This window comes from Camelus dromedarius, chromosome 31 (genome assembly GCF_036321535.1).
Source record: "Camelus dromedarius isolate mCamDro1 chromosome 31, mCamDro1.pat, whole genome shotgun sequence".
NCBI classification, from domain to species: Eukaryota; Metazoa; Chordata; class Mammalia; order Artiodactyla; family Camelidae; genus Camelus; species Camelus dromedarius.
Window position 1 is genome coordinate 5,876,286 of NC_087466.1, and position 12,284 is coordinate 5,888,569.

A 12,284-nucleotide genomic window follows, 5' to 3' on the forward strand; every position below is an offset into this window, starting at 1 on the left:
TTCCCGCCCTCAAGTCTAGTCCTACTCCTCTCTAAAGAGCACCGGATGTGACGCGGAGCCAAAGTAGCACCGCAGGGGCGGGAGCGGCCGGTGAGCGGATCTCGGTATCAAGTCGGCGTGATTCTCCAGTCGACGCTAGGTTTTTCGGAATGGTTACGCCCGCTAGCTGTAGGGACCGTCTCTGAAGAGTCTGCCTCGGAGGGAAACGGAGGCCGGCGGGAGGGCTGGGGGAAGGGACCCGGGCCTAGAACAACTGCTGACTAATCGGCGGGCGGCGAAGGAGGGGGTGGCGCGCCGACCAGTTGGCCGGGGTCACGCGCCCGAGTGCGAGCAGAATGGGCTCGGGGTGCTCGGGCCCCGGCGGGAAGCTAGAGTAGCGACTCCCAGCCGGGGCCCCCACCCGGCCTTCTAGGGGCTGAGGGCGCGCTCCGCAGTGAGTACCCCAGACACGTGGCCCGGGCCGGCAGGGGAGGGGGCCGAGGCCGGTGGGCTGGATGGGAGGCCCCGAACGTAGCGCCCGGTCCGAGAGTCCCGCAGTAACGGTCGAGGTTGAGAAGGCCCTTTAATCACCCCTCAATGCAACATCCTTATTTTTACAGATGGGGAAACTAAGGCCCAAGGAATTTGGGTACTTTTCCTAAAGTCACAAAGCTGAGTCCCACCCACACGCTGGCATCCCCACTGTCTCCATCACCCAGAAGAATCTTTCCCGGCCTTGTTTTTCCATTCTGTCCTCCCTGCTTCCTGATGAGGTAGGCAAAGCCTGATAGTGCACAGTCCCATTTTATAGATGAAGAAACTGAGGCCTGGAGCATTCAAATTCCGGTTCTGTTTGTCCATGGGCATGTCCTTCACTCTTGCTAAAGTACACAGGGGGGATAGTTGTGAGGATGCAGGAGGCGGCTTGCAGTTGGTGCCTTGGCTCCCTGGAGGGCTGGCACCTGCCTGACTTCTTGGACTCAACCAAGTCTCCCTAGGCAGATGCCCAGAACCAGCGAAGGGCAAGGCTCACCCAGATCCTTCAGCGGGACCTGAAACCAAGCTAGTGTCTTTCAGTGAACACATATAAAGCACTAGCTATGTGCTAGGAGCGCTCTGGGGAACTTGGCCATGAGTAGGAGGAGAACCTCTCCTCCCGCCAGTTGAGACCATATGCCTAGAGAAAAGCAGGCCAAGCGGTGCTCATTAGATAAAGTAAGATCCATGATGCGGGCAGCCAGAGGAGGGGAAGGGGACATTTGAGCTGAGCTTCAAAGGGTGAATAGGAGTTTGTTATTAAAGAGAAGAAGGGAAGGATATTGCAGGCAGGAGTTTTCTATATTTTTCCTGCAGGAAACTGGCGGTTGGGTTTTCATACCAAGGCTGCCCTTGATAAGGGAGCAGATGAGGCAGACTTCTTGTCTCTGGGATTTTGCTTCCTGCTCTATGAAATCAGTTCAGTGGGAGTCCTGAGACAGGGTGGAGTACAGGAGGGAGGGGATTCCAGCAGGGCCTGGAGGACAGGTTGAATGTGAGGAGAAGAGAGGAAAGAAAGCCTTTCCTTATGGGCAAGGAATTGGCAAGTTTGAGAGCCAGAGCTTGAACCAGCTAGGCTGGAGCGGCTCCTTCCATGTTGAGGCCTCCCCTTGTTTGGGACAGCTGGGACAGCTGCATTTTATCCAGCAGGAGCTGTGGGCTGGCCTGAGTCCATTCCTTTTTCTTATCCTATGAAGAATGGATTTTCTTAATCCCTAGTTTACAGATGAGGAACAAGAGGCTCCAAACTTGCCCGGGTATACCTGGCAGGAGGAAGCAGATACTAGAACCTTTCTGTGAGAAGGTGGGCCAGAGGGGCTGTGTTCAGGGCTCCAAGTCTCAGTCCAGTGTCACTGTGTGCGCTGAGGGTGTGGACTCCTGCTGCCCCTCCTCCAGCCCTTCTGCTCCACCCCCTCCCTAATCTGCCTGCCCTTTGGCTGGCCTCACCCCCTCGGTCAAGGGCAGCTGAGGCCGCCTGGAACTCTAAGTCTGGGCTCAGTGGAGTGGAGGAGGACAGAAGGTGGCTGGTCTGCAGCTGGAGGTAAGAGGGAGGCATAGGAAACCTGGAGATGGCCCTAAATTTGCCCTGGTGGGCTGCACCCCTCTTTTTGGGACTCCAGGGCCCTAGTTCAGCTTTCTATTCCCGGTGCTTCCCACTCCAGGCTCTTTTTCAGGGACCCTCAGGGCTCAGGGACTTTTGGCCTGGCCCCTTCCCATCCTCACACATAGGCAGTGGATAGTAAGATGGCTAAGCCCATGGTTAGGCTCTGAGCTCCTCTATGGCCAAATTGCTGGACCAGCCTCTCCAGCCTCTGTTTCTACTTCTGTAAAATGGCACTGTTGGGTAGCTGAAAGGAAGTCTGATAAAAGCTGCAATAATAACTTTTGTTACTGTTTTCCTTTACCCCTAGCACACAGCCCCAAGACCACTTTTGACCACCTTCAGCCAAGCTATGCATGCCAGAGGCCCCCCTGGCCTGCTGTTCCCTGTGCTGCCTCTTGCTTCCTCCGTCCTGATGCTGCTAATGAGCAGCCTGTGGCTGCTGGGGGCTGGCCCCAGCCTTGTCCTGGCCCCAGATCTGCTGCTGGACCCTTGGCAGGGTGAGGGCCGGCTACATGGGCCTTGGAGGAGGCAGGAGACTTGGCTCCTGGGGTGGGGAGGCTGGCTGAGTGGGGGGCCCTGGCAGACGGTGATTACCCACCTGGCACACCTGAGACAGCCTTGGGGGTTAGGGCCACCAACCTGGCACATAAGCCCCTTCCTTCTCTCCCCCAGTGCACCGGCTGCTGACACACGTGCTGGGCCACACGGCCTTACCTGGCCTGCTCCTGAGCCTGCTGCTCCTGCCCACACTGGGCTGGCGGCAAGAGTGCCACCTGGGCACACTGAGATTCCTGCACGCCTCCACCCTTCTTGCCGTGGCCTCTGGTTTGATGGCTGTGCTGCTGGCAGGCCTCGGGGTGTCCAGTGCAGCCGGTGGCTGCGGATACATGCCTGTCCACCTGGCTATGCTGGCAGGGCAGGGTTACCACCCTAGACAGCCCCGGGGGGCACTGCCACCTTGGCTTCTGCCATGGCTGCTGCTCGCCCTGACACCACTGCTCAGCCCTGAGCCACCCTTCCTGCAGCTCTTCTGTGGCCTCCTTGCTGGCCTGGCCTGTATCCTTTGCCTGGGCCCAAGGCTTGTGTGGACGCGTGGTTCTGTGGCTGGGCCCTTAGGGCACCTGGGAAGGAGTTGGCACGAGGCGGGTCAGGCCCCACATGCAGGAAACTCACACACTCGTTCCAGGAGCACCTCCCAGTCCTCCTCTGGCCTGGCTCTGGGCTGGGAAGTGGGGGCTGTGGCCACGTAGAGGTGCCAATTACAATTTAAAAGGGAGCCTAGAAGCTGAGGGGCCCAAGGAGGCACCTCATCTGGATGTCCCTAGTGGAGGTGGCATCTATACCAAGACTGTGCAAGATGAGAGGTTCAGGTGAAGAGAAGTGGGAGATGAGCATTGGGGCTCTGCAGACTGTGCAGAGGGTGGGAAGGCCCAGCTGACCACGAGCCTGGGGCTCTCTGGGCACCAAAGGTGGGGGACGACCTGTGGCTGGTGGTGCAGGTGTGTTAAACACAGGCTTTTGCTCCAAAGGTGCTTAATGCCTGTCGGGGGAGACAGTGCAGTCGGAGGGAATGGTGGGCACAGGCTGACCCCCGCTCCTTGTTAAGTGCTAGGGACACCTGGCTGAATCCTGGAGGGGGCATGTTGCCCTGCCTGAGGGCAGTTGGGGTGTGTCACTGGGCCCAAGGGTGGGCCTGGAGCCGCAGACCTGAGCGGGCACCCAGGGCTCAGGGGACAGCAGGCAGGGGGATGGCTGAATTGGGATGAAACAGGTTTTGGGGTGAGGCCCATCAGGCTCTACCTCCTGCTGGCTGGGGAGCAAGTCCCTTTTCCTCTTTGAGCCTCCACTGCTGACAAGGGTGATGACACTTCCTGGCAGGGCCATGGTGAGGAGACGCATGGGGATGCCTGTCACACACTTGGCACAGGGCCTGGCACACAGTGTGGGCTCACTCCTGGCTGGATGTGGTTTTCCTTGACCGGCCGCCCTGCCCTGGGCAGACAGATGCAGCTGGGGCCTTCTGGTGGCTGGAGCTCTCCGAGTGGCGGCTGCGGGCGCTGCAGGAGGGTGTCCTGTGCAGGGCCCTGGCAAGGTGCTGGCCACTCCAGCTCCTTCCCACCCCAGGCGGCCTGGGTGAGCTGCCTGTCACCCATCCTGCCAGAGTAAGGTGAGGGTGATGCTGAGGACACTGGCCCTGGTGGTAGAAGCCATGCTGGTGGCTGGCAGTCAGGCCTTCTCCTTCTGCCTCTCCAGGCTTCCCACCTCTGGACCTCCTTGCATGGCCTCCCCTAGCCTCTGGTCCCGCCGTGAAGGCTCAGCCCTGGTCCTACCAGGCCTGGGGCCTGTGCAGCCACTCTGGGAGGGCTCCTCAGAGGTGGGACTGGCCCGATCTGGGCCCAGCTTCCCCGCAGGGACCCCGCTGTGGGCAGCCCTGGACGAGCAGATGCTGCAGGAGGGGATCCAGGCCTCGCTCCTTGAGGGGCCAGCCCAGGGTCCTGAGAGCCCGCTCTGGCTGCCCAAGTCCTCCGTCTCCTCTCTGCGGTAAGGCGGGGTGAGTAGGGGTGGGGTCCCCTGGTGTGGAGGCTAGGGGCAGCCCTGACACTCCCCGCCCCTCCATTCCCCAGGCTGCAGCAGCTGGAGCGCATGGGCTTCCCCACGGAGCAGGCAGTGGTGGCACTGGCAGCCACAGGCCGTGTGGAGGGTGCTGTGTCACTGCTGGTCAGCGGGGAGGTGGGCACTGAGGCACTGGTGACTCAGGGGAGGGGTGGGCCGGCTCACCCTGAGGGCCCTGGGCCCCCCTAGCACAGGCAGGCCCTCAGGTGAGAAGAGGCCTGGCCTGTGGGCGGGAAGTCTGTTGAGAGTCACAGTGAGATTCAGGAGCGGCCCCTTTGCACCCTACCCTGGTCCTGTTTGGAATAAAAACCAGTTCACCTTTCAACCTGGACCTCCTTGGGCGCAGCAGTTGTGTCTGAGTCTTCTGTGTTGGCATCAGGGGGATGAATGGGTGAGTGAATGAGCAGTGAAAGAGCAGTTGATTGCGGAGAGCAGCTCCCTGATGTCCAGAGATGCAGTGTTACTTACTGTGCAGCCTCCTCTTCTGGGAAGCTATGTCCTCCATCTCAGGGCCTTGTTGGGCTGGACCCTTGGCCAAAGAGCATTCTTCATTGCTGTGTCCCAGCTAATCTTGACCCATCCCCAGGTCTTGGCCTACACAGAGACCTTCCTCCAGGAAGCCTTCCCTGATTCTCCAGGAATAGCATCTCTTCACTGCCCACAGCCCCTGGTGCCAGTTCAGTTGGTCTCCTCAGGCCTGGCCCAGGGCTGGCTCTGAGGCTTGAGGCGGCGCACTGCTGGGCCCCTTGGGCAGGAAGCAATGTAGGGGAAAGGATTCCTCAGCTTTTAAGAAGTAGCCTCTCTCTCATGGCCCTTCTCAGTCCTTGTCCCCTCCTAGGGAGGGGAGGTGCAGCAGAGCCCAGAGGACAGAGGGTGGGGCCTGGGTGTGAGGTGCTGATGGGCTTGGGGGAGGGGGAGGGCAGAGGGCTGGACTTTGAGGAGTGGTGCAGGGAGCTGCAGGTCCTGGAACAGCCTGGGTACTGGTCACCTGGGAGGGCTGTACCCCAGGCCACAGCCAGAGTGGAGGGGCTGTGGAGACCGACCCTGCTATTCTGGCCCAGATGCCAGAAGCAGACTGGGAAACCTGAGGACCAGGTCAACAGACTCATTTCACAGGTGAGGAAACAGGCTTGGGGGTGGCGGCGGTGGGAGGGTGGCACCCCAGGGTCTGGTAGCTCCTTGCTCTCCTGGCCTTTCTGACACTGTAGCCATGACTGGACACCTGGGGGCTGCTCACCGACCCTCACTCCCCAGCTGGCCCATAGGAGTCCCGGCCTCAAAGCCCTGTTCTGCAGGTGGGTAGCGAAGGCCACTGAGAAGAGGGGAGAGGCTCCTGGCCCTGCCTGGCTGCCCCTGTCTAAGCACACAGAGACCAGGCTGGGGGTGGGGAATCGGGCTGGGGGCCTTTATTGGCTGATATACATCTACCTCCTGGTGTCTGTCACAAGCATTTGTGGGAGCAGGTGGCCCTCCCCTCTCCATGCACCCACTACCCGGCCATGGGAGGGACTGAGGGTTCAGGGGTCAAAACTGAGACTAGGAGGTCTCAGTCAGATCAGGTAGCTTGACCTCAGAGAAAACAGCACCGGAAAACAAAGGGAGGAGAGGTACAGGCTCGCCCCCAGGCCTGGCTGGGGAGGAGGGGTGGCGACACTGCGCCCCATCACCCCTGCCTGTGCCTGAGGGAGTTCCGACTCTCAGCTGCTTGGGGCCTAGAAGGCGGGGCAGTAGATGAGACAGGAGCTGCCGACTGCCACGCCCTCCCCGCAGGCCGGCCCCGCCCCTTCACAGAGGGAAATGGGCCCAGGGCCCTGAGCCTCGCCTCCCTCTCAGGCCCCAGTCCCTGCTCAGCCCCATGGGAGGCAGATGTGCACGGGGTGCCAGAACCAAGACCTGCCTACCCCAAAGGCCTAGGTGGCAGAAGGGACCCTGAGGATATTAATAAATATGGACGTACGGACCCTGGAGGCAGCTGGCCACATCCAGGCTGGGCAGGGAAGCCTGGTCCGGCCATACCGGAGGGGCCGCCACCACCCTCAGTCTCTCTCGTTTCGGCTCCTGGGGGCCATGATCCGGTAGTTGGCTGCGTATCCTCCCCTCTTGCCCCGCAGGAGGCTGGGGGTGCCTGTGCCGGCAGGGCCTGCCCCTGACCCCTCTGGTTCTGCCGGAGGGAAGGAGAGAGGCCGGGTTAGTGAGATTTGTGTGCAGGGCCCGCCTCCCCTTGGCCCACGGTGGGTGGAGGGTGGGCTCTCTGCCCTGGCTTCTGGGAGGCAGAGCTGTGGGAAAGACGGGGGTCTTCACAGCTGGTTTGTGCCCCTCCTCCCAGGAGTTATTAGCCCTTAACCCAGCTAGCACACTCAGGGCCTCTGATTTTCTCTGTCAAGTGGGGATGAGCAAATCCACCATATTTCTGAAATGCTGAGCACATGTGAACGTTCCATGAAAAGTATGGCTCTTTTTCTCGTTAACACATTTTGTGGTGGACATGTGCCCTGAATCATCCTCATTTCACAGCTGGGTAAACTAAGGTCAGGCATCAGACCCTTCCTCTCTCCTCGGGTTAGGCCACCTGTAGTGGGGAAGGGTTTAGGAAGGTCAGGCTCTACCACTGACCTGTGTGGCTTTGGACCTCTGTCAGGGCCTCAGGTTCTCATCTCTAAAACCAGGGGGATGATTCCAAATACACTGAGGCCCTGGCCAGCTCCAATAATTACTGAAGTCAATTCCAACTTGGCTATGGTGAGATATGACCTAACCTGCAAATAAGCTGGCCTCCAAGAGTGAAACTGAATAATTGGCATTCTTCCCATCTAGAAAACTACTCAGCCTTCAAAACCCAGAGCAGGGCCTACCTTCTCCAGGAAGCCTTCTGTGACTTCTACCTCAGTCTCTCAAAGTTATATGAGGTGTTAGGTCAGGAGGATGGACTTTTTCCAAGGGAGAGGCCCAGGATGGAGGACTTGGCTGAGCCTCCAAAACCCTGTTCACAGGACGGACACTTGGACTCTGGGAGCACCAGCTTCCCACTGAAGGCACTGCCAGGGCAGGGAGCTATACCCTTGTAACCTGTCTTGTGCCCTGACCCTGTGCACTGTAGCTTCCCATGTACTTCTGGGCTGAGATTTGAGGCCCCTGGGGCAGACAGGTATCTGCGGTCACAGTCAAGGAACATATCATGCCCTAAACCAGGGAGCACAGGAGGAGGGCAGCACAGAGCTCAGGTTCCACATCATCCAGGGCCAAGTCCTGGCCCCACCATGTCCCACTTAAGTGGCCTTGGGCAAATCCCAGAATCCTTGGGCCTCACTTGCAACATGGGGATGACACTCCTGTTGTCACACCCTCACAAAGTGTTTAAAATGACCAGGAGTGGAGAGTGGTTTCCACAGTAAATTCTGGATCACTACGGTCACTTGATTGGTGTGCTTTCAACCTGGTCTCCTGCAGGTCTGGTCACTGTGAGTGGGTCATGAGATGGTGTTCTGACAGGATCAGATATAGGCCCTTGGTCTCCCCTGCCTGGGCCCCACTCAGTGCTGAGCAGAGCAGAGGGGTCAGTGAACCCTTGCTGATGGAGCCCAAAGAGCCAGCACTTTAGAGGACAGACCTAGGGCAGACCCCCGACCTCACCATCACTATCCCTGTGTCCCTGGGGGAGTCACACTAGCCCTCCGAACCTGTTTCTTCATCTGTGAAGTGCACATGGTATCACCCACCTAGAAAGCTTGTTGCAATGACTGGAGACAGTTGATGTAAATCCCCCAGCCCACGTGGGCTGGGTGTATGACAGCTGATAACTATTATCATTATTGACTAGAATCTAAACATGAGCCCCATCTGGGTCTTCCCTTAGCACCTGTTGTGTATGATGGGCCAATGAGGGAGGTCCCACCACCTCTGCTCCTCTCCTCCCACACAGCCCCTTCTAGGCCCACAACCCATACTGGCTCGCGGGGCCGCTCTTTCAGGCTCATGGCCACACTGAGCCTGAGCCTTCCCAGGAGCCTGGTACTTCCTCCCCAGGCTGCCGGAGACAGAGCTGGCTGAAGGCGGGTGGGATACAGATCCAAGGCCACATCCTCCTGAAAAGGGGGGTGGGGGACACCTGAAAAGGAGCTGAGAGCCTGGGATTTGGTCCCTGGTCCCTCTTCTGTGAGAGGGAAGGAGGTATGGGAGATGGTGACACTTTCGGAAGTTAGGGAAGCCACGTGGCCTGGGGAGAGGAGTTTTGGAAGCAAGACCCCGCACACCTTCCAGCCTCCAGGCCTTTGCCCACATGGGGCTCTGTAAGGGCTGCCTTTCCCACCTCCTCCTGGCACACTCGTAGGGATCATTCATAACTTAACACGGGCTCCATCTTCCAGGAAGGCTTCTCCGCTCACACACCCTTTGGCGCTCCTGTACCCCATGGCCCTCATCTCTAGAGGTGTTGGGGATCCCCCACTCAATGGGCAGCTCCCCCAGGCAGGGACTCAGATCTGCCTCAGCACCTGCCCAGACCTGGCATGCTGTAGGTACACCCTACAGTTCTGCTGAATGAATGAGGCTTGGCTCTAACCTTGGTTCTCCTTCCTGCTTAGGGCCTCAGTTTCCCCATCTATAAAACAGACGCGAGGTTGGGCATGATGTCTGAAGCCGATGTGCACTGATGTGCTAGGACTGGGCTGTGAGATGGGGCAGCTGGAAGTGGGAGAAGGGCAGCTGTTGGGGTCTCTTCGTGGGTAGCTGAGGAATGGGGCTCAGCCCCGAGGGCCGCCAATCCCTGGTTCTCTCCAGGGCCAGCCACAGGCTCCAGTTTAATGCAGAGACCTCCTGAGCCCCACTGTGACAGCCAGGTAGTGTCTAACCTTCTGTGCGTCCCCAACCTACCTTTGAAGACCTCAAACAGGGCCCTGCCAGATCTTCTAGCCTGTTCTCACCCCTCGGCAACCTCACGGAACAATCCCTCTAGGTTCTCTCTGGCCTCTTGGCTTTTGTCCATGCTGTTCCTCTGCCTGTTCACTGTCCCTGGTCCTTGCATTTCAGGTCTCCTCTTAGACACTTCCCCCTCCAGGAAGCCCTCCCTAGATGCCCTCTGCCATCTCCCCATCTATGTCAGGAGCACTTCTGTGCTTTCGTGGCTGCCTGTGATATTCCTCACCATAGGTTTAACAGCCAGTTCCAGGGCTCCCTTGCCAGCACCCTAAGCTCCACGAGACCAGGACTGTTATCTGTTGGAGCCTGTGCTCATTCACTCAAGAACTAGTTACTGGAGCCTTCTCTGTTGCCAGGCACTGTCTGCAGGCTGGATGGAAGGGCTAAGAGCAAGGGTCTGCTAGCATGGGTCCAGCATTGGAAGGTGCCTTCTGTGTCCCCCAGGCCCTTCCTGGAAGGGGCTGCCCCTGCCTGCCCGCCCTGCCGTTACCTGGCCAGATGATGGCTTCCAGCAGGGTGACCCGTCTGGCCAGGAGCTCCAGCTGAGCCTGCTGCTGCAGGAAGCTCTGTAAGCTAGGAGCCTGATGGGAGATCGAGAAGAGCAGACGGTGCGAGTCCGGCCTCCGGGGTCTGGGCCGGGGAGCCAAGGGCGGGGGCAGGGCTCCTAGGCAGGAGCCAGGGCAAATCTCTGTTGAGACCCTGGTCTCTCCTTCTAAGTGGGGATGGGACTGGCCTGGCTCCTCAAGTGACCAGATGGGTGATGAACTGGTAGGTGAATGCCTGGGGAAGGGTCTCAGCCCACTAAAGGGGAACACTGGGGCCAGGAGAGCCTGCTCAGTGAGAGCCTCTGGGGTCGGAACTGATGGGTGGTACATTCCCCAGAGTCTCCTGGGGCCCGAGCCTGGCTCTGTCACCTACAGCCCCCTGCACTTCTGGAGTCTAGCCCCATGTCCTGTTGTCCTGTGGATGTGCACACTGGCTCTGTTCCCCACGATTTCTCTACAGCCAAAGCCTCACTGGAGTCTTGGGTCCATTACCCATAATTCTCCGCTGGGCCTGGGCTCTGACTTTATTACCCACAATCCCCTGCACTGCTGCAGTCTGGCTGTTACCCATAGTCCCCTGCTGCTCTAGAGTTTGGCTCCATTGCCCATAATTCCTTTCAGACTCAGAATCTGTCACCACTGGTTCCCCTGCAGGCCTGGAAACCACATTACGCACAATGCCCAGAGGCCTGGGTCTGACCGTAGGGGTAGGGGCCCGGGTTGCTAGGGCCTCCGTTCACCTGTGGACGAGGGACCAGTCAGTCATTGAGGGAGGGGTGGTCTTGGCCTCTCAGGCCCCCACCTGCCTGGGGCAGGTCCATTCTCCAGCCTCTTGACTGGGGAAGGCTGGCAGGCGGGGGCTGGGCTGTCTGTCCGTCTGTCTGTCTCTACTCACCGTAGAGCCCAATCATTGTTTCCAAGATTAAAACCCTTTCAGCTAAAATCTTCAAAGCCTCGCGTAGTTGGTGCAACCCCTCCCCCTGTGGAGGAAAGAGACAGATGCAGCCGTGAAGGGGGCAGGGGAGGGGCCCTGCAAAGCTTCTTGGTGGCCCATGCCCCGCCCTGGACATGCACCTGCAGCCCCGCACCAACTGCCGCAGCCCAGGGCCCACGGACAGCAGGGACAAGGCCAGGGGAGGATGGGAGGGGGATAAGGCAGGCGGAAGCAGCCCCCGGTAAGATCCCACCCAGCTGGCTGCTCTCTCCCCATAACTCTGCAAATCCTGCTGCACTGGGGGCAAAGGAGGCCAGTCTGCAGGGCAGCGCCGCCTTCCCCTGCCCCAGAACCTGCCCTGACCCCTCCCCAGCTCTGTTGCCTGAAACCAGTTGTTCTCACATCATCTGCATGATCCTTGCCACATCCCTGGGCCACTTATACTTTTGTTTACCTAATATTCTTTAAATTGACCCAATTTTGCCTTATATATACGTTTGTCTCATCCTAATTAATCCCATCAATGGGATCAGGCTATTTACCAACATCCTTCCCATTCACTTCAAAACGAACATACGAGTAAAATTACAAAATGTTTGAGGGCTTCGCTGTTGGGAAGCTATGCTTTAAATGCTGGCAAAGCTGAAGTTCAGGCCCAGGTGCCCCCTCCACAGCCTCTGGGCTCACACCTCCCTGAGCTGTGACTACTCCAGGTCCCTACACTGCTCCTCCTTGTGCCCTGGCCTCAGCCCTGCCCTCTCTTCTCAGCTGAGTCTCCAGCATCCACACCCAGCAATGCGGCAGTAGCCCACAGGCCACCACCCCCTGGCCTCCCTGCTCTGGGAGTCTCCTTTCTCAAGTGGTGCCAGCTGCTGCCTAGGGCTCTGGCCAGGGACCACAGCTGGCCCTCACCTTCACTCCCTCCCAATCTGTCCTTTCCTTCCCCAGCACCCAGTCCATGGTCTTGCCAAAACTCCACAGCCCCTCACTCCTTCCTCTTCCCTAGTCCAGACTGAAGCTATTCCAGAGCGTAGAGCTCTTAATTCCGACAGAGCACCAGGGTGGCAAGTAAACTATTCCAGCCCTGACAGATCTGGGCGTCTCTCTCACAGTCCTTTACTTAGTACAGGTTAAATGAAGGGATGCTGTATAATATACA

The 12,284-nt window shown here is 58.8% G+C and overlaps 2 protein-coding genes across 8 annotated transcripts in view; one reads left to right on the forward strand and one right to left on the reverse strand.

The window, feature by feature from the left end:
- The first annotated feature begins 81 nt into the window (after positions 1–81).
- On the forward strand, positions 82–5,063 carry RHBDD3 (rhomboid domain containing 3). Of its 4 annotated transcripts, none has more exons than XM_010992304.3 (7): positions 82–139; positions 600–752; positions 2,427–2,616; positions 2,792–3,175; positions 4,124–4,286; positions 4,373–4,660; positions 4,744–5,063. In XM_010992304.3, exons 3-7 carry the CDS (start codon positions 2,469–2,471, stop codon positions 4,919–4,921), a joined length of 1,161 nt encoding a protein of 386 aa, XP_010990606.2. In that variant the 5' UTR covers positions 82–139; positions 600–752; positions 2,427–2,468; the 3' UTR covers positions 4,922–5,063. The 4 variants fall into 4 exon arrangements, with proteins under 4 accessions (XP_010990606.2, XP_010990607.2, XP_010990605.2 ...); XM_010992303.3 differs by lacking the exon at positions 82–139 and adding an exon at positions 175–433; XM_010992305.3 differs by lacking the exons at positions 82–139; positions 600–752 and adding an exon at positions 174–433.
- Positions 5,064–6,116: 1,053 nt separating this feature from the next.
- The window catches only part of EMID1 (EMI domain containing 1), a 34,206-nt gene continuing 28,038 nt past the window's right edge, over positions 6,117–12,284 (reverse strand). Inside the window, exons 15-17 of one of the 4 annotated variants that reach the window (XR_004133701.2) lie at positions 11,087–11,171; positions 10,137–10,227; positions 6,117–6,893 (exon numbers count right to left, since the gene is read on the reverse strand). Coding sequence is in view for 3 of the 4 variants with exons in the window: in XM_031442982.2 (XP_031298842.2) it covers positions 6,630–6,893 (264 nt within the window). In the remaining variant the exon portion in view is untranslated. The remainder of the gene's footprint in view (positions 6,894–10,136; positions 10,228–11,086; positions 11,172–12,284) is intronic. The other 3 variants (XM_031442984.2, XM_031442985.2, XM_031442982.2) reach the window with 3 other exon arrangements.

Bases quoted from the DNA above. Each gene is read 5' to 3' on its own strand.
- RHBDD3 (XM_010992304.3), top strand. From the start codon at position 2,469: ATGCATGCCAGAGGCCCCCCTGGCCTGCTGTTCCCTGTGCTGCCTCTT. The intron at 4,287-4,372 runs GTGAGGGTGATG...CTGCCTCTCCAG, and splicing joins ACCCATCCTGCCAGAGTAAG to GCTTCCCACCTCTGGACCTC. The intron at 4,661-4,743 runs GTAAGGCGGGGT...TCCATTCCCCAG, and splicing joins TCCTCCGTCTCCTCTCTGCG to GCTGCAGCAGCTGGAGCGCA.